Below are 27516 nucleotides of genomic sequence, written 5' to 3'. Positions count from 1 at the left end.
GCTGTAAATTTCCAAGCATATCACCACAATTAGTTGTAGAATATGTTTCACACTTTGACATGGGTTACAATTTCACATTTTATGTTTTTACTTGTAGCTGCTCTAAAATACTGGAGACTAAAAGAGATATCAATTTTAATGATTCAGTATTCATATTCATTTGTTAAGTCCTATCTTCTATGTATACTTCCACCATTACCTTTGATCTTTCCATACCTCTTATTGGGGTTGTTTGGGCTGTGGTAATTCTAAATTTTTGCTATTGAAAGAGTCTGTCACTAATATGGGGTAGGGAGATGAAACTATCTGATGTTCTGGAGAGGCTGGGCTAGGTGTCAGGACTTATCTGGACTAGGGACCCATGTGGAGGTTGTAGGTATCTGGCAAGTTACTCTAGTGCCTGGAACCCTTGTGGAATCTTATAAATTGCCCTAGGTGTTCTTTAGGATTGGCTAAAATGGTCTTGGTTGGGGGTTGGCAGGTTATGATAGGTAGCAAGGTCTACCTGAAGCTTGCCTAAGAGCAACCTCCAGAGTAGCCTCTCAAGTCTATTTGAACTCTCTCTGCCACAGATACTTTATTAATTGCACTTCTTTTCCCCCGTTTGGTCAGGATGGAATTGTTGACCCCACGGTGCCAGGTCTGGATTCATCCCTGGGAGTCCTCTCCCATGTCGCCAGGGAGACTCTCACCCCTGGATGTCATGTCCCATGTAGGGAGGAGGACAATGATTTCACTTGCAGAGTTGGGCTTAGAGAGACTGAGGCCACATCTGAGCAACCACATAGGCATGCTTATGTAGTCTAAGTTTCTATGCTGCTACCAGAGTAAGCCTCCTGATTGAGGGCATGGTCTATTTATTGATTTGGGTATCCCTAAAGTTTGACACAGTCTCAGGGGATTCTCTGATGGTAAGGTTTAATAGTTCCCCTTTCTTCCTTCCCTCAGGGAACTTTGCCAATACTTTTTGATAATCTGCTTAATATACTCTAGGATGTTTTCAGGCGTTACAATAATCCATACAGGATTAAAGCACATTCTGTGCTTCCTGTGTTTCAGTTGTTCAAATGAGCTGTACAGATAGGTTGAATTAGATTATGCACTGCAGAAAATTTCCGTTCCAGATCAAATAAACCCTTCTTCCATTGGTCTCAAAGACTACGTGCCTCACACATTTTTAAATTGACATCTAAGATATTTCACTGTGTTCAAATGGTGACAAAGAATATCACTTTTTAAAATGTATCCATTGGAAGGCATTCACAGGTAGAATAATATGTCTGAGATTTTCTTTAAACTACTTCACACACACACACACACAAAGTAAGGCAGTGGAGAGAGATAAAACAAGATTGGCAAGATGTTGATAATACAGAGCTGGCTTGAAGAGTTCATGGGTGTTCATGTATTATTATTTCTAATTTTGTGTTTGTTATTTGGGTCTCTTCCTTCTACATTAGAGATTTTCTCTAAATAACTACTGATCTTTGTTCATTGATGTTCAAGCATAGGGCATTTAAAAGGCAGTTGAAAGTTATGTGTGTATGGAATGAGAAGGTAGTGACTGCTGGCTGGGTTTTATCTGAGGAAGAGCAGGTAGTCAACTGACTTTTTTATATGGAAGGATCATGCCATTATCTGAAAATTATCTCCCAAAAACCATCCAATTTATCTGAAGAAGAATCCTCTAATTGCCTTTCTGTGGAGGTACAAGCTTGGCTGCCTCAATACTAAAAGCAGGGTAGAAAAGAGGCTGCAAGTCTCATTTTAAAGACTGGAGACTTTTACTGAACCCTTCTTTTTTCATTCCAGAGCTTGGCTTCAGCTATCCTCTTGCCTGGAGCTCCTGAGTATAGACTCCTCTAGTTCGATTTCCCAGAATATAAATCTTCTCCTCTTGCTTCATGTCTGAGAGGGGATCTAAGGTTCTCTGTGTTCCTTATACAAGCCTTCAACCATTTCCCCTACTTTTGGCCCCACGTTTTATCCTCTGTTGTCTTTTGCCTCCAAGTCCTCAGCTTTGCTGATTTGGAAGAGCAAATATCTCCATTTAGAGACTCTTACTTAGGGTTCAGCTTCTTGGGCTCTGCTATTTACCACTTCCCCATCCCCTTTTGTCTTCATATGGTAATGAGTTTTGTTCTTATTTCATCATAGATGAAGTTTTTTTTTTCTGTTCCTCATTTTCACTTATTTTGGAATGATTTTTCAGAGGAGAAGTGTAAAGAACAGGGTTTATTCTGTCATCTTGGAACCAGATGTCTGATTGTTTTATAATAATAAATTCCTTCAGTATATTTAAAAAGTGATATTTTAAAATCAAATTTATATTTAAATTTCAATAAACGAACCATATCCTTAAGAACACATGGAATGTTCCAGCCTTCTAACTTTTTTGTGATAATATGTAATCATTTTTACATTATTTTGTAATAGAGTTAGTTATTTTATAATATAGAGCTCCTGCAATTTTTTATTAAAGAATCCTTTTTCAAAAACTAACAGATTCTCAGCAATTAACAATTAATTTGTTTTCTTGGTATTTCATAACTTAAAAATTTATTTTTTAAAACTGTTTTACTTAATAATACTTTTGAAATTAAATTACATTGGTGACTATTGAAATATGAGCTAGTTGTTACATTGAAGTCTCTTGAATCTGCAAGTTTGCTTTACGTTGACCAACATTTCAGGGAGAATGCTAGTTCTCTAAAATCAAATTCTTGGAAGAAATACATAGCACCCCCTCAGCCATATTCGATTGCCAACAGAAGTTTGTTGAGAGTCTTTCTTTTCACTGATGTTAACTCTTAGAGTTGCTAGATTATCCTTGAAGACGCTAAAGGACAAGACAGAACCATTTCTTTGTGTCTATCCCAGAGCCTTCCATTCTTTACTACTGTTTGTCTTTTCTGATATCGCCCCATTCTCCCCCATGTAGAATTTCCCCTTGTGATTATTTCCAAACAAATCCTTCAGAACTAAGCAATCATCAGCACCTACAGTGTTGGAGAATGGAATGGAAATTCTCTTCCTCAAAGGTCACAAGGTAGAAATACTTCTCCTAAGAACTGGGTTAGTAGAGCTGTACAACTTAATTTGACCATGGAGATGCATTCTGTCTTTTCTGATCTGCCCTTGTTATTCCTCTCTTGTCTTGTTCAAAAAGAAAATTCTCTGCCTTTTTAATGTTATCTATAAGTTTTTTTTATTTCAGCAGTAGTGGGAAAATCTGGAGTGAGATCTCTTAATATCTCACTTCATTTTTGCCCTCAACCCTTTAGGGAAAGATACTATACAGAATTTTAGCAGGATTTTAAACATGGCTAACATAAGTTTTATTTATCAGGGAACATACTTGGATTCAATCTGTTTATAGTCATTTTATCACAGGGCTGGCACCAGAGGCTCTGGGGAAAAGTAGAAAGAAGTGGGACTAAGGCTAGGAGGTGCTAGAGGTGAGGAGACAGTATTGAAGGCATCTTTACCTCACCTAAGTGGTAGGGCCAAGCAGTGATTATAGGAGAGTCTTCTTCCTTCCTTTCTTACCTTCCACTTTTTGCCACCCACACCTGCCACTACACACTTTTGCCCGAGACCAACCCTCACACAAGGTGAAGAACAGGCACTGCTGAGACCCAAGTTCAAGGTTTTAGCAGGCTGTAGATTCGGGGAGGAGGAAGAGAAGGAAATTCTCAGCAGCTGCCCTGGGTTGGGAGAGTTTTCTATTGTTTCTAACCTCCTTCTTGAGCCCGATTCCCAACTGGTTATTTGTGTACAAGAAAAGACATAAGTGTGTGTTTGCATGTTGGGGGAAGAAGCATTTCTCAAAGCTGTTTACTTCTCTCCATCCCCACGAGGACTGCCATAATATATTATTTCTTGTTTGGATTACTGCTTTAGTTTACCAAATGCAAACCTAGTTTCCCTTAGGTCCCATCTTCCTTCTCTAATTGTCACTGCAACCAGAGGCTTTTCTAGAGACAAATATGATCATGCCAATTCCTTGCAATATATTGTCTTAAGTTTAAAATATAAACCCCTTAGCCTGAGTATAGACGCTTGTTCTGTAGTCTAGGTCTTGCCTCCTCTTTTGCACTTTATAATCACATTTCCTCAGCTCTTTGGGGGCTAGAACCTGCCCAGTGCCCTCTGTCGTTGCCCCATAGGGTTTTCTCTATTTGAAATAGACTTTCTCTGTTTCTTTGCCCAGTTCATTCTAGATAACTGATGTTTTAAAGCCCAGATAAGGTGTCACTTCTCCTGCAGGACTGAGCTGAGGGTCGCCTCACATGTGCTCTCTAAGAATAACCCTGTTATAGCACCTACCATTTCGAATTCTTATTATCTGTTCACTTCTCTTTATTCTCTCCTAGGTCATGGGTCCTTTTACTGAGTCTTTCATCTCTGAATTCTCAGCAAAGATCTTACCTCATAGGAGGTGCCCCCCAAATAATAAAATATTGAACTCCTTCATCTTACAACAGGAAATGCAAGGCAGGAGAAAAACCACCTTGCAAGGAAGAACACAGTTTTTAGAGGAAGAGCCTGCCTCTTGGTCAGGTGTTTTTCTCCTCTATTAAGAATTACAGACACGAATGTCTACAAGGGCCAGCAGTGTGGCAAAAATGAAAAAAATGCAGGCTAGGCACATTCTTTCATTTTTCTGGGAACATGTAGCTTTCTCAAACTATATTTTCTCTTGTGTGATAGAGAAACATTTTGGGACAAGAAATATTTTATTTTATTTTTCTTTTAAAGTACCAAATAAGAAAAACAATAGTGTGGAAATGATGGTTTTATTGTGACCTGATGAATTATGGAAGATTGAAAGATCAAATGTTCTTTCTCTGTGCTGCCATGTTACTTTGTGTATACCTAAATGTGGCACTTTTCATGTTATAATTTCAGTCTTTGGATTCATGCGCTAGCTTGGAATCTGTTGACTTTTCCAGCCTCATCTCTGGTTGTTGACCCTCCACACACATAAATATATACATGCATACATACACACACGCACACATACACACATACATACATACATACATACATACATACCTTAAGCTCCAGTTTTGCTAAATTGTAGTTCCCAGCATGCCATTTTTAATGCCCCCTCTCCAACCCAGGTCCTTCCTTCCTGTCACCTATGCTTGAATCAGCCTCAAATCCCTAGCATCACTGTTGCCCACTCTTATTGTTTAGAGCTAGATGAGTTCCCAGCTCAGAACTAATTTCAGAAGCCATTTGCAGGGATCCTCTATGGTGTGTACATGTGTGTGTATGTATATGTGTGTGTGTGTGTGTGTTTACAGAGTGTGTCACCAGAGTACATAAGTAAGCGTGTTATTTAACTATTCCATTTAAGTTTTTTTTTTTTTTTTTTAAAGGAAAGACAGAGAGAAGGAAGGAAGGATAGAAGGAAGGAAGGAAGGAAGAAAGGGAAACATCTTTAAACATTTCTTGTTTTTATTGTATTCTGTTTCTCCGTTTTTGTTACATGGGCTGGGGCCGGGAATCGAACCGAGGTCCTCCGGCATAGCAGGCAAGCACTTTGCCCGCTGAGCCACCGCGGCCCGCCCCTCCATTTAAGATTTGAGTAGAATTCTGTAATACTGAACTTATAGCAGAGCCCAGGATTAAAATTGTATGTTTCTGAATTTTCAAGAGATGACATACTGTCCCTGGTATCAAATTTGATTAAACTTGATAATTCTAATGCCATTTGATTCTGTTGAGGGGAAGAAGCATTAAATTGCTTATTCTGGAGAATGGATTTTCCCACTGACTAAGGAACAGAATCTTTTTAAAAATTGTCTTGGTGACCTAAAAGGGAGAAATGTACTTCTTTTTCATTGGCAGAAACAGGTCCAGAGCATTATTAGCACGTGGTAAAAATTGAGTAATTGAGCAGCATTGACTTCTTTGAGATTCAGTCTCTCAACTCCTGCTGTGTGATTAGTCCTGTCCACCCTGCTGGCATGATTAAGCAAGGAGCCTGCAGAGGTTTAGGGAGGAAAAACCCTTTAGCAGGTTTCAGGTACTGAAGATATTTGATTTAATTTTGTGTGTTATATATGGTTATCTAATTTCCCTTGACAACCTCCAGTTTTGACCTACTTTATAATCAAAGAATGGCGGGAGACTTCACCTGGAAGTTATCTATAGAGAACAGAGTTTGTCTTCGAAGAAAAAACAGAAAGTTCACTAGAAAAGGACAGAAGAGTCTGAGACCCTTTAAAGAAGAGACAGTTAGGCTTCTACAGCTCAGATACCCAAGAGGATTTCACTGATAATGGAGGTTCTAAAACTGCCTATTGAAAAGCAAGGGAAATGGGATCAAGTATTGTATACCTTTTAAGGGATAAATCTGGATTTTTTTATTTGCAAATTATAGATGAAGTTTCGGTTCAACAACTATAATAGTTGCAGTTTGTTAAGTACATGCTTGGAATTTTACTTGGTTCTTTATATACACAATTTAATTAAATCTTCACAATATCCCTTCAAGGGACTGTCAAAATCCCCTTATGGATGAGGAAACAAAATGTATTGATATGGAGCTAAAGAAAGGGTGATACGACATTGACTACAATGTTTCAGCTATAGGAGATCATTTTTTCATTTATCCTATGATCTCAAAGTCCTCTAAACTTTTAATAGTGGCTATTACAAAACTGTCTGCTATCTATGGCTTAAATTACAACCATCTAAAAAAGTTTAAATTGCAATCATCTTAACCTAACTCTCTGATTGTATACATGTAGAAATTGAGTCCCAGAAGTTAAGTAAAGCCTAAAACCAGGTCTTCTGACTTCTAGTAATTTGTGCATTGTATTATGCCTGTATACTTTGAAAGAGGGCTTGAGGAAATGGAAGGGAAAGGGGAAGGGGTCTTGTAAGTACTATAAATGGTATTAGGTTGAGCTAGCAGAGTAAACAATCAGAAGGTGCTGGTGAGACATTCAGTCGCTAGGAACAGTTCTTACCTAACTAGTGACTGATTTACTCTGCTTTGCTCAAGTCTGAACCAATTAATGCACCTAATGTTTATGAATGATCTTAAGTAATTCTTCAGAAGTCTCTAATGTCCTGGTGGTCATTTGAAGGGACAGAATTAAAAGGTTAAAGGCTAAAACGACAGTCTTCTTTATATGAACCACAACATATGCATATATTAAGCCAGGCCTTAAGGTAGATTGTGAATGATAATGACTAGCCATTTTGTGACATATAGAAGCAGAGACTACACATGGTATTTCATTGACTTATACATGTATGACCCTTTCATATTCACAAAACGCAGGATACTGAGACAAGATAGGTCTTCCTTTCTTTAAGGTAAAAACTGTTGGGGGATCTAATGGAAAACAGAAATCTTACTGTCACACACTTATATGCTAGGCATTTTATATGAATTTCATTAATCCTCATAGCAATGCTGATTGTGAAGGTTGTCTTCATTTTAGCAGGGTTTTTTTAATTTCATTTTTTAATTAATTTTTCCAGAACTTTTTCCCTGGCATTTTATTATGAGAATTTTCAAACATGTAAAAAATAGAAAGAATTGTACATACAGTGAACACCCACGTACTCACCTAAATTCTGTAATTGTTACCATTTCCTGTATTTGCTTTATTATATATCTAGCTATTCATTTATCTACTATCAGTCTATCTTAGTTTTTGTTGTATTTCAGAGAGTGGCCCACAGTAGTACATTTTACTCCTAAACAAAGATATCATTAACTAGAGTTTAAAATTTGTTAGCCCTAATTTAAAGAAAGAAAAAATTACAAACTGAAGCCTTCAAGTCTCTTATTTTAGCAACTGTGTACTCAATCATTGGGGCCTTCCCCTGTAAAATAGTAAGATCTTTTAAGAAAAGAATGTGTAAGCGACCCATGCTGAAAACACTCATACCTCATTAATGAGAAATAGAAATTTATAAGAAGAAGGGAATACCCCTGTTGAATTCCTAGGCCACAGCAAGCCAGCATTGTGAAGTGATATCTTACCTCATTTCTGATTTTAAATGAGAATGAGGTCACTGCCACATTTCTGAATATTAACTCCTCTCCTAAAAAGGAGAGTTTGATTAGCAAATTAGTTAAACACTTCATTAATGATATTTGAACTCAATTTCACTGAACATTTTCCCCCTTTTCTTTTCTTTCTGGGTGTGACTAAATTGCCTACAGCATGCTGCATGGTTGCTGGTAAAACAGGAAATGGGGTAAGTAATTGAGGTAGGAAATTTTTACTATCATTTAAGCACAAGCTACCTGATTCTTAAACTTCTCTTACCACCATCACCTCTCTTTTAGAATGAGTTCGCTAGCTACTAGAGAAATTACTGCAAAGAGATTATTTTTTATATAATAATAAATATTTTATTTTAATCAATTCATTTGTATAGCATATTAGTAGCCTATTAGAGAAGATTCATTATTTTTGTAAGTTTAATGTGAATGTAAATGTGTATTTTATATGCATTAGGCACGTATATGATGTAGTTTGGGTAGTTATTTTAAAATTTTACATTAGTCTTAGAAACTCAGAAAAAGTGAAAGGTATAAAGTAAGATCCTAGTTAAGGCACAACAGCAGTGAACAATGGTGACTTTATGTTTTTTAGCAGGCTGTATAAATAAAGACATAGAAAACAAGTCTGTATCCTTGTTTTTTTTTCAAGTCTGTATTCTTTTATCTAAACCCTTGGAGGCCAGATTATAATTTTTTCAGATTATAGAAATATAATATGGTATAAATACCATTTATAACATACCCCTCCCATCCAGGGTCTGGGGTAGTGCTGTACAGTTGAAACACATTAACATATCTGCTATGAAATGTGAATATTCACACTAAATTTGATAAAGTCTTTAAATGGCCTCACATATTCATATTAGGATTCACTTGCCAACTGAATTAGAAACAACACTTTAATTATCCAGAGCATTTTAGATGTAGAAACTAAAATTTCTGTACCAATATCAAAAGGGCCATGTGACTGCCAGAGTTTCGTGTGTACTCTGGAGAGAAAAGTGCAGAGAGAAATATTGATTTCTGTATTAGAATCTCATATTTAGTTAAGTGACTTGTAGAAAAAATTTGTTTTTTGTTTTTATTGTTTTGTATTTAACATTTCCATTTAAAAATGATAATATTAAATATTTATCAAAAGTTTGGGATTTATTATGTTAAGTTGGTCTCAAGTGCTTATAATTCTGCTTTAATAAAAATAAATGTAAAAGTTGATCCTACGTTTAAGAAATTTGTTAGTGTAGTCAGAATATGCTCTTTTTAAAATTTTTCTAATTTGCATCCATTTGGTCATGGATCCTTGTTTTGATTATTTATCAAAAGATTTTTAACTACACTTAGTTCTTTCACAAGATCCTGATTAATATAAGGATACCAGAACAGAAAAAAAAAAATAGAAAAAACTAATCTTTTCCCTTAGTGTTCCTCATTCAGAACACTGTGAGGAATTGCCATTAAAGAATCAACTAGGAAATACAGAATAAATAATTGAGTTGGATATTTTGGGTCATCTTTGATGAAGAAATGGTTGCCATTTGTGTTATGTCTACAGTAAAAGTGATTGCAGTTAATATCCTCATTAGTAGTTATCTGACATAGGTGAGAGAGAAATGCTAAGTACTAAATGGGGAACCTGAATTTGCTATAATGAGCATGGGTCCCTCAAAGGACAATCAGGCACATGCTCAAGAGTTCTGTAAAAACATTTACCCTAGATTATATTAGAAAAGTTATCAGCCACATTCTGCTTTCAGAATTGTAAATCTAGCATCTTAAGTATTGTATGTTTATCTTACATATAAGAGTAAAATGTCCAAAATGTCTTTTACCCTCTCTTTTGGCCCCTTAATCTGGAGGGAAAATATTTCTTGTTGATGTTTTTTAACAGGACTTATATGCTTGTAAATACATTTCAAAAACTGTGAAGGATTTAAAACACCAGTTTTCTAAAATACATAATGAGTAATGTTTTAAGCTACCTTTAGGATAGGCTTTTGCTGCATTACCTATGAGCTCTTTAGAATCAGAACAATTTTAAAATTGTTTTCAGTCTTGTGTTTTTCTTTTCAACTGCTTACTCGTTACAGTGTGTTTTCATGCATTCCTCTATTTTTCAACTGCAGAGATTTTTGTATCATTGAATAAATTGTGAATACAATCTCAAGATAGTCTTTTAAAACACCTAAAATGTCTCTGATATTCAGAGAATTAGGAAGTTTTTAAGGCTTAAACAGATAGTATTTGAATAAGTTCTTGAATGTAGAGAAATAATTTGACTATTTGTCAGACGTAGGGTTATGTGATATTTCATTATTAAAAAGTCCCGAAGCATATGAAAACACTCAGCATAAGCATTTATTTTTTCAGCTGGATACAGAATGCTTAGATTGATTTTTGTCCTAATTTGCATTTTTAGAGTAACAGTGGTCTTTAGATCTTTTGTTTTTTTCCAGATCAATTAAATATAGCCATTAAATTTAAAGCTAAATTACTTTTTGTGTTCTACCTGTAGTTGGTAGTGTCTTTTGGTCTTACAGAATTAAATTGAAGTGGATATTGGCTATAAATGGTAACTTCTACTGGTAGGAATAGGTCATTAAAAAGGGATGATTCACAAGTTGACCCTAGAATCTCTTTTTTTAAATTCAGTCCTGTAAATACTCATAGGCTGATTTGAAGTTTTAATTATTTGTAAGATATGGGCTTATTAGTTTGTAGTGGTATCACAGTGTTCTCAGCAGAATAGAGCATTTTTAATAATATCATACCATACCATGTTTTTCTTCTTTTACTTCGGTTGCTTTCTATCACCAATTTTAGGTGACTGACTGAAATCTAGAATTCATAGTAGGGGCTTCCCAAAACCTATTTATTGGCTCATAAGTCAATTTGGGGGGAATGTCAGATTTTTATTAAATACTGATAATCCTATCAGAACATTGATATTTTAGAATTTTGTATTTCTCCTTCATAATAAAGAATAAAAAGGAAAAAAGCACAGTTTTTACATTGATTTCCCAAAAGTAAGCCTCCAGTTTTGGCGAGAGAATAGATGTGAGCATTTTAGTCTGGATGGGATTATTGTGAAACATAATTTTGCAGTTTTTGAGCAATAAAATTCAATCTTCTCTATCCCAATTTTCTGATTTCTGATATATAAATTTTGTAATCTGGCAAATTTCAGTTGAGAAAAACCTGTAAAACCTGCCTTTGTCTTTGAGGTTGTAAGAACTATATCTTATATGCTATTAAAAAATAAAGTAGTTTTTTCATTCCACTAGAATATAAGGTCTACAAGAAAAGAAATTTCTGTTTTATTCTCTGCTTTCTCTCTAATGTGTGTAAAAGAGTGTCTAGCACATAGTAGATAATAATAAATATATTTAGTAATTGCATAAATTCTTGCCTTTAGTAGAAAGAAGGAAGTTTTTCATGTCAGTAAATTAATTTTTATGTTATTCAGAAAGCAAAATCGGTCGCTGGGAAGAAATGATATAGTTCAGCTAAAAGAAGCCTACAAATGGATAACACATCCCCTGTTTTCTGAGGAACTGGGTGTTCCCATTGATGGAAAGGTATTGGCTCATCAGCATTGTTCATTTTACTAGTTTTGCTTCATTATATGGCAGAGTTTTGGTTAGCCAAAGGAATTTTCTCTTCAAATAATTCAGTTAAGGATTTTTTAACTTTTTAAATGTTAACCTGTAGCATTCTCTAAATTGAGGTTAAAACCTTTCTGTTTTTTTTTTCAAGACTTCTTTGCTATCCAAGACCCTTATGAATTATAACAGTGCAGTGTACCTTTAATGACCTTAAAAGGTTAGAAATGAATCTTTGTCTTTAATGTCTTTATTATTTAAATGGACAGACAGATTTACTAATACAAAAGCAATATATAAGTAGCTGTGAGCAAGTTCAGAGTCAGCTCTAGACGTTTAATTGTGGCTTATCTGTAACTAATCTTGTTTTCAAATATGTAAACAGAGCCTACTTAACAACAGTGAGCATAGACTCAATCTGTTACAGTTTTGAGGGCATCTCAAGTCCCTCTGTTTACTTAGAGGCAGAAACTGTCTTTGAAACCATAACACTTAGCCATCTTCCCTATTCCAGAGCAAACCTTACATCGGTCTCTGGAATGAATTGAATTTTGGGGAGGAACTCAACAGGTTTCCAAATGTGGAAACAGTATACCTTCCCAGCCCATCCAAAATTAGATTTTAATAGTATGGCCTCATCACCTTGAAGGAAATTCCCTGAATATAAGACACACTCCTAGTCAGGTAAGATCACAAAACTATCTTCCAAAGCAAAATAGTTAGGTTTTATTTATTTACTTATTTTTTACCATTCTGGATTATATATCTCTCTTTCCCTCTGTTAGTAAGAATAACCTCAGTTCTTCAAATTATATACTGAGAGAATAGAGAATAAAACCTCTTCACAAGTAGTATGAGAAGGAAATGGGGTAGTGAAAGCACTTTGGAAATTAGAGAACTCATTGATGCAAAATATTTTTACCTCAAATTTCAGTTTTGAAGCACAAATAATTTTACATTTTGAATCAGTGAGAATAGAAAATAGAAAACAAAAGATGCAAAAATGTTCTAATAGATTCAGGTTGAATGAAGCTTTCTTGAGTAAAGGAATGTGTTTATTCTAATCCTTTGTAGGTTAGAATAGGGAACAGAAAAAAATAGCTATTCACTGTTGTGATTCTAGTATAGTTAATAGGGTAGATGACAAGCCAGTGCACTCAATAAATCAATAAATGTAGAACTTAATAAAAGAGATAAAATTGTAATATGGTGTGACATTTATATCTTTTTCTCGTTGTAGAGCTTTTTATATTCTTACTGTATATAAGGTGTATATACAGTATGAAATTATGCTTTTTTTATATACAAGAATGTTCATTGTAGCATTTCTTAATAACAGAAAAACTTTCTGACACTTAAATGTCTGACAGTCCCTAAAAGTTGAAAAAATGTCCATGATATTAATTGAATAAAGCAATTTTCCAAAAGCGTGTTTAATATCCCAAGAAGTATATGTTTATAGTCATAAAATTACTGGAAGGAAATACACCAAACTTTTCATTGTTTTACCTCAGTGGAGTGTAATTTAAAAACTTGCTTATTTTATAATTTGTATGTATTGCAATTATAATAGAAAAAAATTAAGATCTCTCTTTTAAAACTACAAATCCACTAAGTTTGAGCACTTTTAAAAGGAAGCCTCATACAGAATTTTTAAGGTTGTGAATAAAATATTTTTTGCATTGTTCATAATTCTAATCATAGTATTGACAGGAACAGCTCATTTCTTTGGATTACTGTCTCCTTCCCATTCCATAAATTCTCGTTCATCGTCGTATTAGACATGTATATATATGTGTGTACAAAAATCATACAAATCCTGGCCTTTTAAATTTTATTTCCAAAGTTTTTGGTAGGATTGCTAGAGACTTGAGTGTTTGAAATTATCAAAAGAAACAAACAAAAAACTACTTCTTTTACAGCTGCCCTCTGAACAAGTTGTTGAGAGTAGTATTTCCAGTTTATGCTCTCTTTCTCTGAGCCAGTCTTTGAGATCCAGTTTCTCTTTTCGTTCATAAGTTGTTATGTGTTGGTTTCCTTTTGCTCATTTTTAAACTGTCTTTATAATTTTTAGAGCTTGTTTGAAGTGAGTGTGGTCTTTGCTCACCCAGAAACAGTTGAGGATTGCCACTTCCTGTAAGTTGCCATGTAAACAGTAATATTAGTTGTGTTACATTGTAAATGCTTATTGTTTTTTATGAAAATAATATTGTTCCTCTTTTCTAATGGGCATATCTGAATTTGTTATGTCTTAGTATATTTAAAAGGTGCTCTCTAATGTGTCAAGATGGACCAGTGTAGCTCATTATTAGCATTCATTACTTCTGCTCCTGATACCCTGAGCTTAACAGCCATATTGTTAAAATATATTTGCATTATGTCCATCCCAAAATAAGCTCACTCATCTTTTTATATTAATTTGAATTTTTAGAGGGTCAATATGTCCAGATTGTTTCAAGCCAGCCAAAAATAAACAGGTAAGAGTTCTCCCTGCTTCTTATTCTTTAGTTTTATCTTAGCTGAATATTCAAATTAACAACAAAAAGGATAAGATTAAAAACGTGAACTCTGTTATACTAAGAATCAGTGTATTCTATTATACTAAAAATACCGTTGCCTCTGGCTAGGAAGTCATAGCACACAGATATCCTCATCTTTGTGTTACAATCTGGGTTGTTTCCCTGGTCTCATTAGGTTTAGAACCAGTATTTCAATGATGTTTCTGTTACCTATTTGGGGTAATTTGACTTAGATTTTAGTCCCCCAAATTACATCATTTGGGTAAATCCTTGGTAAGTATCAGCAGTATTCCAAAGGCTCATCTAATATTCATTTTTCAGAAATTTGTGTTTTGAAATATAATCCAGAGTAAATTATTTTATTTAGAACAGTCCTGAATTAATTTAGCCTATTTCAGACTACATTGCAAAAAAGCATTTCATTCATAGTGCCCTTTACTGTCTGATGTTAGCTGATATTCATGTTAATGAGCAGATTGGTTGACATGTACTTTTAGTTCATATTATGCCAAGACAATATGTCCGGGCACTGTATTAAGCAAGCTTTCATGCCTAAGTTACTTAGTTGGTTTTTATGCAGAAACTCAAGCATTCCCATATCTACTTTACTGGCATCCAGTTTTATTGTGGTGGTTGTTAAAAATAATATAATTTTATTTTCAAAGACCAATCTATTGGGGTGCATGGGTGATTCAGTGGTAGAATGCTTGCCTGCCACACGGGAGACCCAGGTTTGATTCCTGGCCCAAACACCCAAAAAAAAAACCCCATCTATTGGTTTTCCTTCTGGCTTTGACTAATTGCAAGGCCTTTCAGAACTGGGGGGAAAAGTTAGTGTATTACATTTGCCAAATGCCCTATACAGAAAGAATTAGAAATATAGACCAACCCTAAAGCAGTGCTTCCCTCCTTTTCTCACCTCATGGGATGACAAGAACGTTTCCATGTTTGTTTGGCATTGTAAGGTTACCAAATGAAGTTGCTTCAGGTTGGAGGTGACAGACTTGGGATTCTCATGGTCCCAGGCCATGCCTGGCAGCCCTCACAAGCTAAAGGGATCAACATCTTGGCACATTGTAGCCCACTGCTTTGTCACAACAGTTGGGAAGCTCTGTTCAAAGGACCTGAAAACATCTTTATATTGAAGATGTCATTTTATTATTTGTTATCTTTGAGGAAATAGTTAAGTACCAGCATCACATAGTGGGATAAGGAGATCATAGACGCTACATCATTTGGCCAGTGGGAGTTTTAGAGTTTTAAATGTTGTTTTTTCTCATGGCTGGGAGTAAGTTGAGTGACCTTTTGACATTCTTTCAGGCTTAAGATTTTATATCTTACCAAACAGGTAATTATATGTTATGTTCCTCTCCTATGGTAACTTGCAGAGCTCCCTGGGGTTCCTCAGAGTATGGTTTAAAAAATCATTGCCTTTACTGATAATAAATTGTTGAGATGTCTACATCAGGCCCCTTTTCCTGTAACTTCTCATAACAAAATAAATCATTGTGATTTATCATAGTAAGCGATGTATATGTGCATTAATTAGTTGTGGTGTATCAATCATACAGTTTGGTTTTTCTTATTTAAAGAAAACAACAAAGTGGGGTTTATATTTATAATGAATTTGCTTAGTTTGTCTGTGGCTGGTGAGTGATGTTTAGCTTTCTGGTTGTCAGGACAGGTTGATTGGCTCTATTTTACCCCTTACCCTAGTAGCCAGCTCCTAAATTAAATACTCTAATCTCAGAAGGAATGTAGGAAAGAAAAGGTAGATGAATCACTCTAACTTCCTCTTGTGAACTGCAAAAACATAATAAAAGTATGTTTCCTGCAATGTCATAATTTTTGTAGTTGAAGAATGTCACATTTAGAGAGGAGTGGGGTAGTGCAGTGGAGACCTGTTCTGCTGGATCTCTCTGGTGCCATAGACATATGCTAGATTGGAGAGAAGGGTAATATACCAATTGCAGAACTGAAATTATAAACATTTAAGTTTTATTTTCTTGAAATGGTCAAATCTTTTACCCTTTAAAGTATGTAAAATAATATAATTTCTCCAACCATGTTTTGTTTCACTTCTGATGTTTTCTTGTCTTGGTGATAAAATTTCTTTTCATTTTACTCTATATAGTCGGTATTCACTAGAATGGCAGTTATGAAAGCTTTGAATAAGATAAAAGAAGAGGATTTCCTCAAGTAAGTAGAAGTGGAGAAACAAAGGAGCATCATGGAATTTTTTGAATTAGGGGAATGTTAGAGATAATCTGGATTATCTCTAAAAAAAAATTGGATATATTTCAAGTACCAGGATTGTATCTTAGTCATTACTGTATCCCTAATTCTTAGCGTAGTGCCTGGCAAGTAGTGGTGTGCAGTAAATGTTTGTCAAATTAATATTTGAATTTATGAAGCAAGTCCTACCTCTTTATTTTTTATTTTTTATTTTTTTTTGCATGGGCAGGCACCAGGAATCAAACCTGGGTCTCCAGCATGGCAGGGAAGAACTCTACCTGCTGAGCCACCATGCCCCCCCGCCCCTTTTATTTTTTAGAAGAGAATATTTAGGTCCAAGGAGGGAGTTGATTTGCCCAAGGTCTCAAGTGGGTAATAGAAAATGAACCTAGAACCAGGTTTCCTGACTCCCCAGAACAGTACCATTCCTAATACCTGCCTAGTCCTGCATCCTCAGTATTATCCATTTCCAGAAAAGGGAAAGAAAATGTGTGTTTTCTAACTTAACAAAACATACTGCAATACAGAAGATGCAAAATGTTATATTTTAAATTCTCAATGTGTTCATTTTATGAAATAAAATACTATCATGGTAATCCTTCCGGAATATCCTTGAATAAATTTCATACAGCAAAGGATGATTTCAGGTATTTTACTGACTAAGAACAAGTCTCATAATGAAAATAAATTTTAGAAAGTGAAGACAATTCCCTCTAAAAGCAATAGTTTCTTAGTTTCTAAATGATTTCTTCATTAAGACATCTTGGGAAACCATATGAAATTTTCAAGGCATGCATTTGACGTTAAGTCCACATCTAGTCACCTACTAGATGTCCATTAAATAGCTTTGGAAGCTCCCAGGTTGGTGGACAGAGAATAAAGTCATAGCATTGCTCTTTCCTGTCTGCTCCTCAGTTGGACTGGAGCTAATTAGCCAAGAGGGTGGGGTCTACCACATTCCACTTTTTCTGGCTTTGTGATCTCCCTCTCGGGTGTGAGAAGAAAAAAGAATGAGAAAAATGGCAGAAGGCCCTCCCCACAGGTGGGTCCTATTCCTGCAGTCAGTCTGCCACTGCACCCCAGGGCAAGGCCCATGTAAGCCGACAGCAGGGGTCTGGATAACAAAAGGGTTAAAGAGCGTGAGGCTTCCACCTCATATTTATGGATTCTTCTCACAGATTTTGAGGCTGTTAGAAAGTATCATCTGGTAAAATGAAGCCTCCTGAGCCTGAAAGATTGCATCAGAACCCTGATTTACTAAGTTAGTGCCAATCTCAAGTATTAAAAGTGAAGTCCAGAGGTCTGAAAGACCCTTTTTGATCATAAACATAAAGCTAGAGTGAGGCTCATTCCTTGAGAGACTCAGGCTCAGTATGTGCATCAGACAATACTGATTCATCTTGGTTATGTGATTCAATACAGTCTCTGAAAGATAGTAGCCAAAAAATTTATTTTGTTTTGCAGGCAGTTTCCTTGTCCTCCAAGCTCACCAGAGACTGTATGCACTGTTCTTGAAATTGAATGTGCTCATGGTGCTGTTTTTGTTGCTGGTAAAATATATTTAGTTTAGAATATAGTTATACTGTATACTTACTTTCTTTTCTGAAAACTTATGATGTCTCCTCTGTATTATTCTTGTTGTTATTAGGTTCTGATTAGTTAACTTTTGAGAATTAGAGCTGATAGCTAAGCTTATCTTAGGTTCTGTAAGTATTCTTAACAATCACTCAGGAGAGGTATTATTTAAAATGCCATGCCAAAGGAAAGTGGCACTTCCCAGATTTCAATAGTTTTTGTCAGATATGGTCAAGGGGAGATATAGGTATATGTAGAGGTCCCAAACTGATCAGGAGAAAGACAGCAGAAGAGATATTTTATAAGAAGAAAGTAAACTTGAAACAATAATTTTATCATCTTCAAAATGACTAAATTCTTTTAGCTTCTGCCTGAAAAATACTTGTTGCCTTGACTTTCCCAGGAGATAATGTAGTATCAGTTTTTGTTTTGAAAGTTACAAGTGTTTCATAGTAATAGCTGAAATGAAATTGTTCTTAGCCATGTCTATAATGCCCTGTGGTGAAACAATGAGAGCTACCTTGCCTTAGTGTAGCTTTATTCATAAAGCAGTGGGTCAGATTCTGATGGGGTTTTTTGTTTGTTTGTTTTGTTTTTAATTACAAAAACTTCAAAAATGTCCTGTCGAGAATTATTTGGAATACATTCTCACCAGTGATTATTACATTGAAAGTATTGTTAATCGGATGTAAATGCAGTATTGCTTTTTCTTTTTTATGCTCCTGGTGTGTTCTGTACTGTTATAACTTGTTCAGTGAGCCCATCAGATTAATAAATATTGAGCGTTCCTTTAGAACTCATTTGATGTACTATTCATGTCATGTCTTTAGCCATCTCTTCTTTGTTACTTTAAATCTTTTTAATTTAATTATCTATACATCTCTGTCTTGGTTCCCCAAAAGAGATTATAAATTAGAGCCTTGTTTTATGTCACAGCCCCTAGAATAATTGGCTTTCAACCAGTAATTCTTGCTTTTCTTTTTATCCTTTTATGTTATCCACACCTTTCCATCCAAGCTATCTGATATTTCTTTGGCAGGGAGATATAATAAATACTCCAGGAATCTACCACAAACCCCTTGGATAATTGATGGAGAAAGAAAGCTGGAATCTTCCGTGGAAGAGTTAATTTCAGATCATCTGTTGACAGTTTTCAAAGCAGAAAGTAAGTGCTATAATATTTATGATTTTAAATGCATTTTTATTCATGAATAGATTTCTTGAGGGCGGCAGAAAGATTTCTATGTGTTGTAAATCACCACCAAGTATAGACCCCTTAGCTGGCAGCTTCCTGTGTACAGAGAGCATGTCTTGGATGACTCTGGCCTGAGCTGAATTTGGGTTAAGGTGCCCAAGGATTTCTTTCCTCTCAGGATAACTGCTATCTCTTGGGGAAATCCAAACAATTGAAATTACTTTAAATAAATACACTGAATCCCTGAATTGACACAACTCAATTTTGGCCTCTTTTTGAGACTATGAGGAAATTAAACACAACTTCCTACTGCTAGTTGAGAATTAAAAAAAAGAATAATCACTGACAAATGTCTGGCTTTCATCGTAACCTAGAAAGTGCTCTGGGGTAAAGTTGAAGCCTAGAAAAAATATATCAACAACATCCATTTTACAGAGACTTAGTAGAAGCTGCATTGTGTTTTAATTCCCTAGATATAAATGAACCCAGGTTAGTGAGATGCATCTGGTCCTGTCAGGCTTATGCTTTCCTAGTCTTAACATATCTGTCAAGTCAAAGTCAGAAGAAAGTCTTGTGATTTCACCTAGGAATAGGCAAAAGGAAAGGGCTAAGATTTTAGTAGTAGAAAATCATGTTATACATCAGAAAAACTGTAGGCAGTGTGATGTGATTTTAGAATGGATCTCTGAACAGCATTTGAAAAACCTTAAGAGAAGTCTGCTTTGGGAATGAATGGCAAGCAGATGGTATAGATGAAATATAGCTGTCCTTTCAGCTCATTGGATTGTCTAGAGGTAAAAAAAAAAAAAGCACTTCAAACCACATCTCTCTTTCAGTTTACTCCCTATCAGGTAGGTGGGCCCTTTCTTTAAGGGTCTTTAAGGACTGTTTACAGAAATGAGAGGGAAGTTACCCAGCAACCTATTCTTTTCCAAACTCTTAGCAGTAAAGACTGGCTTATTGATGTGAGTTTTACCTACCCAGTTTAATATTTATTAACTCATGAGCTCATAAGACTTTGACTGTTGCATAAAAAGGAACAATGTGATAATTGTTTTGATTATGTTTACTGAGAAAATAGTGCTTATCCAAGTTATGAAGAAGTGAAAATAAAGCATTAGCACTGAAAGTGTTTTTCAGACTCTTTATGGGGCTACCTTATACCTTTCTATAAGAGTCAAGAAACTAAGTTCTGATTGTTTGGGTCCCAAGGAAGCCTCCCTTACCTCAAGGATTCTGGAGGGCTTTAAAACAGCTTCATGTTTTCCCCTTGCAATCTTTCATGAAGGTGATTTGTTGTCATTTTCCATTTGAGTGGGAAAACTTGTCCCCAAGCTGAAAATAAAGCAAACTGTGGGTTCAGCATCTGTAATTGTGTACTAAGAAAATTTATTGAGAGCCACTTGAGAAAAAGCAGACCTCTGAACCTCTTGTTAATAGACTCCTTGACAGGGAGGGGATAAAACCTCATGGTTTAAAATGCCAGATCAATTTGCTAAACTTGTGCTGCTTAGATTTATTACTTGTTATTTCTGATTAATGGTTCACATCTAACAACTCTGGAAGGGTGGTTCTGACTGTTATACCCCTAGGTTTCGACTGTTTTACAGCTCTATGAAATAAACCAGTATTGCACTGAGCATACTAGCTCCTTATATACAGGTGTCTTCCCTAGGTGGGATAGAAAAACTTGTTTTCCAATCACTCCAAACTGACACACTCTATTATCTACTTTCCAGTTCCCTAGTTATTGCTTAATAAACTTTGAAACACTCTCAAGATCAATTTGTACAAGGAATTTTTTCTGAAAATGGCTAGCTACAAGATAAAGTCCAAACCTGACATTCTAACCCTTCATCATCTGGCTTCTGTCCATGGTTTACCTGGCCCCAGGCACCAGAAGCACTGCAACCTGGCTGAACTACTTCTGGTTCCTGCTCATGGTGATGTTTGCTGTGGTGATGATGGTGAAATCATCAGTCAATTCCATATCTAAGAAAGTTGCTGGGTGTATTAGTTTATTAAATCCTGCTGGAATACAATATACCAGAAATGGGTTGGCTTTTAAAAAGAGAATTCATTAAGTTACAAGTTTGCAGTTCTAAGGCCATAAAAATGTCCAAACTAAGGTATCCAGGGAAAGATACCTTGACTCAAGAAAGGCCAGGGGGTCCAGAGCACCTCTGTCAGCTCAGAAAGTATGAGACTGGCGTCTGCTGGTTCTTTGGTTTCTGGTTTCAAACAGCTTGCCTGGGGGTGTTTTCTTTCTATATCTTGAAGGTCTCTGTGCCAGCTCTCTCTGTCAGTAACTCCAAGCATCTGTTTGGCTCTGAAGCAGCTGTTCTCCAAGCTGCTGAGCTTCCTCCAAAAGGTTTCCCCTTTTAAAGGGTTCTAGTAAACTAATCAAGACACACCATCTAACCAAAAGGTCACACCCACAATCGAGTGTGTCACATCTCCATGGAAACAAGTGAGTCAAAAGGTCACATCCACAACTGGGTGTGTCACATCTCCATGGAAACAACCCAATCAAAATTTTCATCCTCAAGACTAGGCAAAATTGGATTAGGGAAAAAAACATGGCTTTCTGGGGTACATTAACAATTTCAAACCAACACACCAGGAAACTTGGGAGGGGGGCATTTTCCCCTTTTAGTGTTTGCAGCTTTTAGTCTGTGAAAATCTGTTTATCTTAGAATGCACACTGGTTTTATCATAGCCCCAGTTTAGGTTTGCTTATCTAATGAATTTGCTTTTTAAAGAGCTAAATGTTTTTTCCTCCTCTTCTTTTAATAAAATTTATTTCTTAAATAAATGCTTTTGCGTTGTTTTGTTTCAAAGAAAGAAAAATGATAGAGTTTTCACCATAAAAATCTGGCCAGGGTGGAGGGGGTGCTGCCTCGAACAGTGCTCTGCCCTGGATTTCACATAAGATGGTGGTGGGGGAGGATGGCTAAAGTCTGTCTTTGACATCAGAAACACCTCTGCCAATTTAATTGTGTGAATTTGGGAAAAATTACCTAGCCTTCCTGAGGCTTGGAGCTCTTTTATTTAATACTGTTCTAGTTTGCTAGCTGCCGGAATGCAACACACCAGAGACGGATTGGCTTTTAATAAAAGGGGATTTATTTTGTTGGTTCTTCAGAGGAAAGGCAGCTAACTTTTCTTCCGTGGAAGGCACAGGATGGTCTCTGCTGGTCTTCTCTCCAGGCCCCTGGGTTCCAACAACTTTCCCCAGGGTGACTTCTTTCTGCATCTCCAAAGGCCTGGGCTGAGCTGCAAGTGCTGAGATGAGGAATGCCAAGCTGCTTGGCCGTGCTAAGTTGAGCTCTCTCATTTAAGCACCAGCCAATTAAGTCAAACGTCACTCATTGCGGCAGACACGCCTCCTAGCCCACTGCAGATGTAATTAGCAACAGATGAGGTTCACGTACCATTGGCTTGTGTACGCAACAATAGAACTAGGTATGCTCACTTGGCCAAATTAACAACTGAATCTAACTAACACAAATACCTACTTCATAAGGTTATAAAGATTGAATGAAATAATGTATGCAAAAATTTTAGACCAGTGCCTGCCATACACTAAGCAGCCCATAAATTGTAAGTTTTTTCTATTACCATTATTGTTTTTATGAGAGGCTGGAGTGGGATGGGTTGGAACTGTCCTTTAAATTGGGTTTCTACCAAAGGTTGGGAACCAGTACCTTAGGGCTATTATATCTGATTTTTTTTTTTTTCTTTATCTGCCCTCCAAAGGTTTTAATTTTTCCTCTTCGGGAAGAGAAGATGTAGATGTGAGAACATTAGGAAATGGTAAGATTGCAACAGCATTACCTGGCTAGAACTAACTTTCAGATTATCACCCTTTCAGAAAGCAGGCTTACCATAATTACTTAGCCAAAACCAAAATGCAAGAGAGCTTAGAGCTTTTCCAAGTGGGGAAGCTTTGTGGATTATGGAGCTACTTTTATAAATTATACATATCTTAACAGGAATAATTTCTTCAGAGGCTGTCCTATTCTATTAATTCAGAAGGAGATGCCTAATTTTTTCCAAAAATTCAAGTTATAATTGTTCCATTTTATAACACTTCAGTGTTAAAAATGTACCAGTACATTTTTCAAAATACATTTCTACATTTAAGAAATGATTCTTCTCTCTTAGCCTTCATTTATCTCATTTTACATTGTCGCATTATATCAAAGATGAGCTATTTGAGACGTATAGTCCCTTCCTTGCATGAAATCACAGCTTTTCCATTTGGATTAGGCTGGGAGGATGGATTTCAGCTTGATGTGCCTGAGCATTGCTGTATGCGACAGAAACCATCTTAATTAGTGGTTGTTTGGACTTTATTTTGTAATTAATACAGGAGTGTTCAAAGGACTTTTGTGAAAACAGTCATATTCACATGTTGCCTATACTTGAATTAGTAGCCCCTCACACCCTCAGAAAAGCCCCATGATTCTTTTCACACATTCTTCCCTCCCCCAGATGTAGTCATGTCACTAAACTTTCAGTCCTCTAGAGCTCAACCCGTTTTTCACACCTCCTGAAACTCTTGAATTAGCCCAAATGTTAACTCCATCAACACGTTTCTGTTTCATGACGGGGTGTTTGCTGCCAGGAAGGCCCTTTGCAATTGAGCTGGTGAATCCTCATAGAGTACATTTCACTTCACAAGAAATTAAGGAACTTCAGCAGGTAAACCACTTCCATGACATGGAAATCGTCATGTTTCTGCAACTCTGTAACTGAGTTAGAATGGCTGATTGTTTTTTCTTTTTTCTGCTACTGTAGAAAATTAATAACTCATCTGACAAAATCCAAGTACGGGATCTACAGCTTGTGACAAGGTAAGGATCGGCTCACTGGAGATGATTTTAAAAGAGAAATTTTGGTTGCAGATCAAATTTCTGATACGAAATTTGTATCCAGACTATATAAGAACTCTTACAACTCAACAAGGAAAGAACAAATAACCCAATTAAAAATAGGGGAAAGACAGAAACTTCCGATATTTATGTGGCACTTGAGACTTACAGTTAGAGCTCTGAAGCTGTGAAAGTCAGCGTACCCCATACTGGAACTGTGTAAAGAGTTGAAAAAGGTATCAGACTTCGACTAGAGATATGAATGAAGCTGATCTAGATAGGACTAAGGCAAATCAGAATATAGGGAAAAGGATGATATTGTCCATATTTTAAAGCTTCAACTCCTGTGTGAGACCAAAGGGAGAGATGTTTATTTGGTGCAAACTTTATATTTTGGATAGCACATAACCTAATTTAACTTGTATGGTCAGTTTAGTTGAATACCATCAGTACATAGAATTTTAAATAGGGCATGAGATTGTGGTTTGTTCAGGTTAGTGTGATGCCCCGATATATCCCAGAGTAATTTTGGCAGTGAATGAAGAAATATTTGCAAAGTCCCCTTGAGGGACTGGGGAGAAAGGAAGAAATATTCAGCCTCCCATGTGGGGAATTCCTGATATTCTTGCAAGTAGTGGGTGACAATCAAATCAATAGTCCCAGACCTCAGTCTTGGAGTTTACCTCTATGAAACTTATTCCTGCAAAGGATAGGCTAAACCTACTTATAATTATGCCTAGGAGTCACCGCCAGGGAACCTCTTTTGTTGCTCTTAAGCCAACTCACTGCCCTCCCTCCTACATGGGACATGACTCCCAGTGGTGTAAATCCCCCTGTCAATGTGGGACAGAACTCCCGGGATGAGCTGGGCCCCAGCATCATGGAATTGAGAAATCCTTCTTGACCAATAGGGGAAGAGAGAAATGAGACAGAGATTCAGTGGCTGAGAGATTTCAAACAGAGTTGAGAGGTTATCTTTGAGGTTATTCTTATGCATTATATAGATATCCCTTTTTAGTTTATGGTGTATTGGAATGGCTGGAAGGAAGTACCTAAAACATTTGGACTGTGTTCCAGTACCCTTGATTCTTGAAGACAATTGTATAATGATACAGCTTTTACATTGTGACTGTGTGATTGTGGAAACCTTGTTTGATGCCCCTTTTATCCATGGTATGGACAGATGAGCAAAAAAAAAAGTGGATAAAAAATAAATAAATAGTAGAGGGACAAAGGTAAAATAAATTGGGTAGATGGAAATACTAGTGGTCAGTGAGAGGAAGGTGTAAGATGTACAGGATGTATGACCTATTTGTTTTATTTTCTTTTTCTGGAGTGATGCAAATGTTTTAAAAATGATCATGGTCATGAATACACAACTATGTGATGATTCTAATGAGCCATTGATGTATGGACTATATGTGTATGAAGATTTGTCAATAAAAATACGTTTTTAAAAAATAAGGCAAAGATTTGGTAGACATTTCTCCAAAGAAGGTATATGACTAATTAACGAGCACATGAAAAGATGTTCAGTATCATCAACCATCAGGGAAATGCAAATCAAAACCACAATGAGATCCCATTTCACACCCACTAGGATGACTATAATAAAAAGACAGACAGATATTGGCAAGGATGTAGAGAAATTGGTACTCTCATACATTGCTGGTGGAATTGTAAGCATGGCCACTTTGGAAAACATTCTGGCAGTTTCTCAAAAGGTTACACATAGCATTACCAGTGACTTAGCAGTTTTACTTCTAGGTATATACCCAAAAAGTAGAAATAACCCAAATGTCCAGCAACTGATGAATGGATAAAGAAAATGTGGTATACCCATAGAAAGAAATTATATTCAGTAATAAAAAGGAAGGAAGTATTGATACAGACTACAACATAGATTAACTTGAAAACATGAAATGAAAGCCAGAAACCACACAAACACCATTATTGTATGATTTTATTTTATATGAAACGTCCAGAGTAGGGAATGTGTAAAGACAAAGTCTATTAGTGGTTGCATAGATCTGGGGGTTGGGGAGGGGGGAGGGTGAATGGGGATTGACTGCTAATGAGTAAGGAGTTTCTTTTTTGGATAATGAAAGTATGCTAAAACCAGATTGTGATGGCTGCACAGTTCTGTAAACATTTAAAAAATAAAATTGTACAGTTAAAATGGGTGAATTATATATAAATATATGTCAATCTGTTTTTTTAGAAAAGGAAATTTAGGGCAAGAGTTGTGTGTATTTTATATATTTAAACTCTTTTTTGTTGTTTTTGTTTAGAGAGGCAATAGGACATATGAAGGAAGGTGAAGAAGAAAAGACCAAGACATATAGTGCCTTAATATGGACAAATAAAGTAATAGAAAAGAAAGATATTGAATTCCTAAATGACTTAAAGGTAGTTCAAGTTCTTATTCTTTTTATTTATTTTTCCATTGCCTGTAAAAGAGTCCATTGTCTTCTAGTTTGTTACCAGCAAATCATAGAGCAAAGGCTTTGGGGGTCTGTCACATCTGGGTTCACATCCTGGCTTTGCCATTTACTAGCTGAATGATTGGACAATTCATATAACCCATCTGAGAGGCATTGTTGCTAGCAATTAAGAGCCCAACTCAGAAGACGGATTATGGGTGCAAGTCCTGGCTCTGTGTTTCTTAGTTTTGTGACTTTCAACAAAACTTAACCTATGTTGCACTTTCTTTATCTATAAAATTAGGTAGGAGGATTAAATAAGTTAAACCATATGAAGTACATAGAACAGTGCCTTGCACATAGAAAACACTCAGCAATGCTGTAATTATGTTTTGCCATCTCCAAAAAAGAAATATAAAGTGGGACTTATCTAGTAAACTTGATGCTAAGATTAAATGCATAAATAAAACATGATTAGTGTATGTAAACCCCGAGTTTGGGCACATGCTAGGTTTTCCTTCACATGAGCATGTGTCACTGTAGAGGGACTGCCTGTTTTGCATGTTTCTTCCCACCTGCTCCCGCCTCTTTCTTCACTTTCACATGCAAAGAATGAGCATAAATGGGCACAAAGATGCATGCAGTTATTACAGCATTGTTTAAATGGGCAATATTTTGTAATAATCTCCATTACCTACTAGAGGGGGCTTGTGTAATATTATGGCTTATCTGTGTGATGACTTACTATCTAGCTGTTAAAAATTATGATGTACATGAATATTTACTGACATAGGAAAATATTCCTGATAAGTGCTAAAGGGGAGAAAAAACAAAGCTATAAAAGTATATAGATAATGACACATTGTGATTTAAACATGCACACATATTTGATTATCTAGAAAACAATTTATATGACAACAGATACCAAAAATACAAATACCCAATTCAGAAATGGACAAAAGATATGAACAAGCAGCTGAAAAAGAGCAGCTCCAAATGGCCAGGAATCATTTGAAAAGATATGCTACCTCTAAATTGAAGTAATAATAATA

General features: G+C 36.0%; 1 protein-coding gene across 6 annotated transcripts in view; it reads left to right on the top strand.

The window, feature by feature from the left end:
• Positions 1–27516, top strand: part of PUS10 (pseudouridine synthase 10) — a 147436-nt gene that overhangs the window by 106364 nt on the left and 13556 nt on the right. For all 6 annotated transcript variants that reach the window (XM_077134307.1, XM_077134306.1, XM_077134305.1 and 3 more), the window contains 11 exons: positions 8198–8232; positions 11505–11616; positions 13715–13776; positions 14072–14117; positions 16294–16358; positions 17859–17944; positions 19009–19134; positions 22924–22980; positions 23795–23871; positions 23968–24023; positions 26333–26450. In XM_077134307.1, the coding sequence (XP_076990422.1) occupies positions 8198–8232; positions 11505–11616; positions 13715–13776; positions 14072–14117; positions 16294–16358; positions 17859–17944; positions 19009–19134; positions 22924–22980; positions 23795–23871; positions 23968–24023; positions 26333–26450 (840 nt within the window). The remainder of the gene's footprint in view (positions 1–8197; positions 8233–11504; positions 11617–13714; positions 13777–14071; positions 14118–16293; positions 16359–17858; positions 17945–19008; positions 19135–22923; positions 22981–23794; positions 23872–23967; positions 24024–26332; positions 26451–27516) is intronic.

The sequence above is a fragment of the Tamandua tetradactyla genome, chromosome 17 (assembly GCF_023851605.1).
Source record: "Tamandua tetradactyla isolate mTamTet1 chromosome 17, mTamTet1.pri, whole genome shotgun sequence".
NCBI classification, from domain to species: Eukaryota; Metazoa; Chordata; class Mammalia; order Pilosa; family Myrmecophagidae; genus Tamandua; species Tamandua tetradactyla.
Note: the sequence above shows the minus strand (reverse complement) of the source record. Positions and strands in the feature narration are given on the sequence as shown.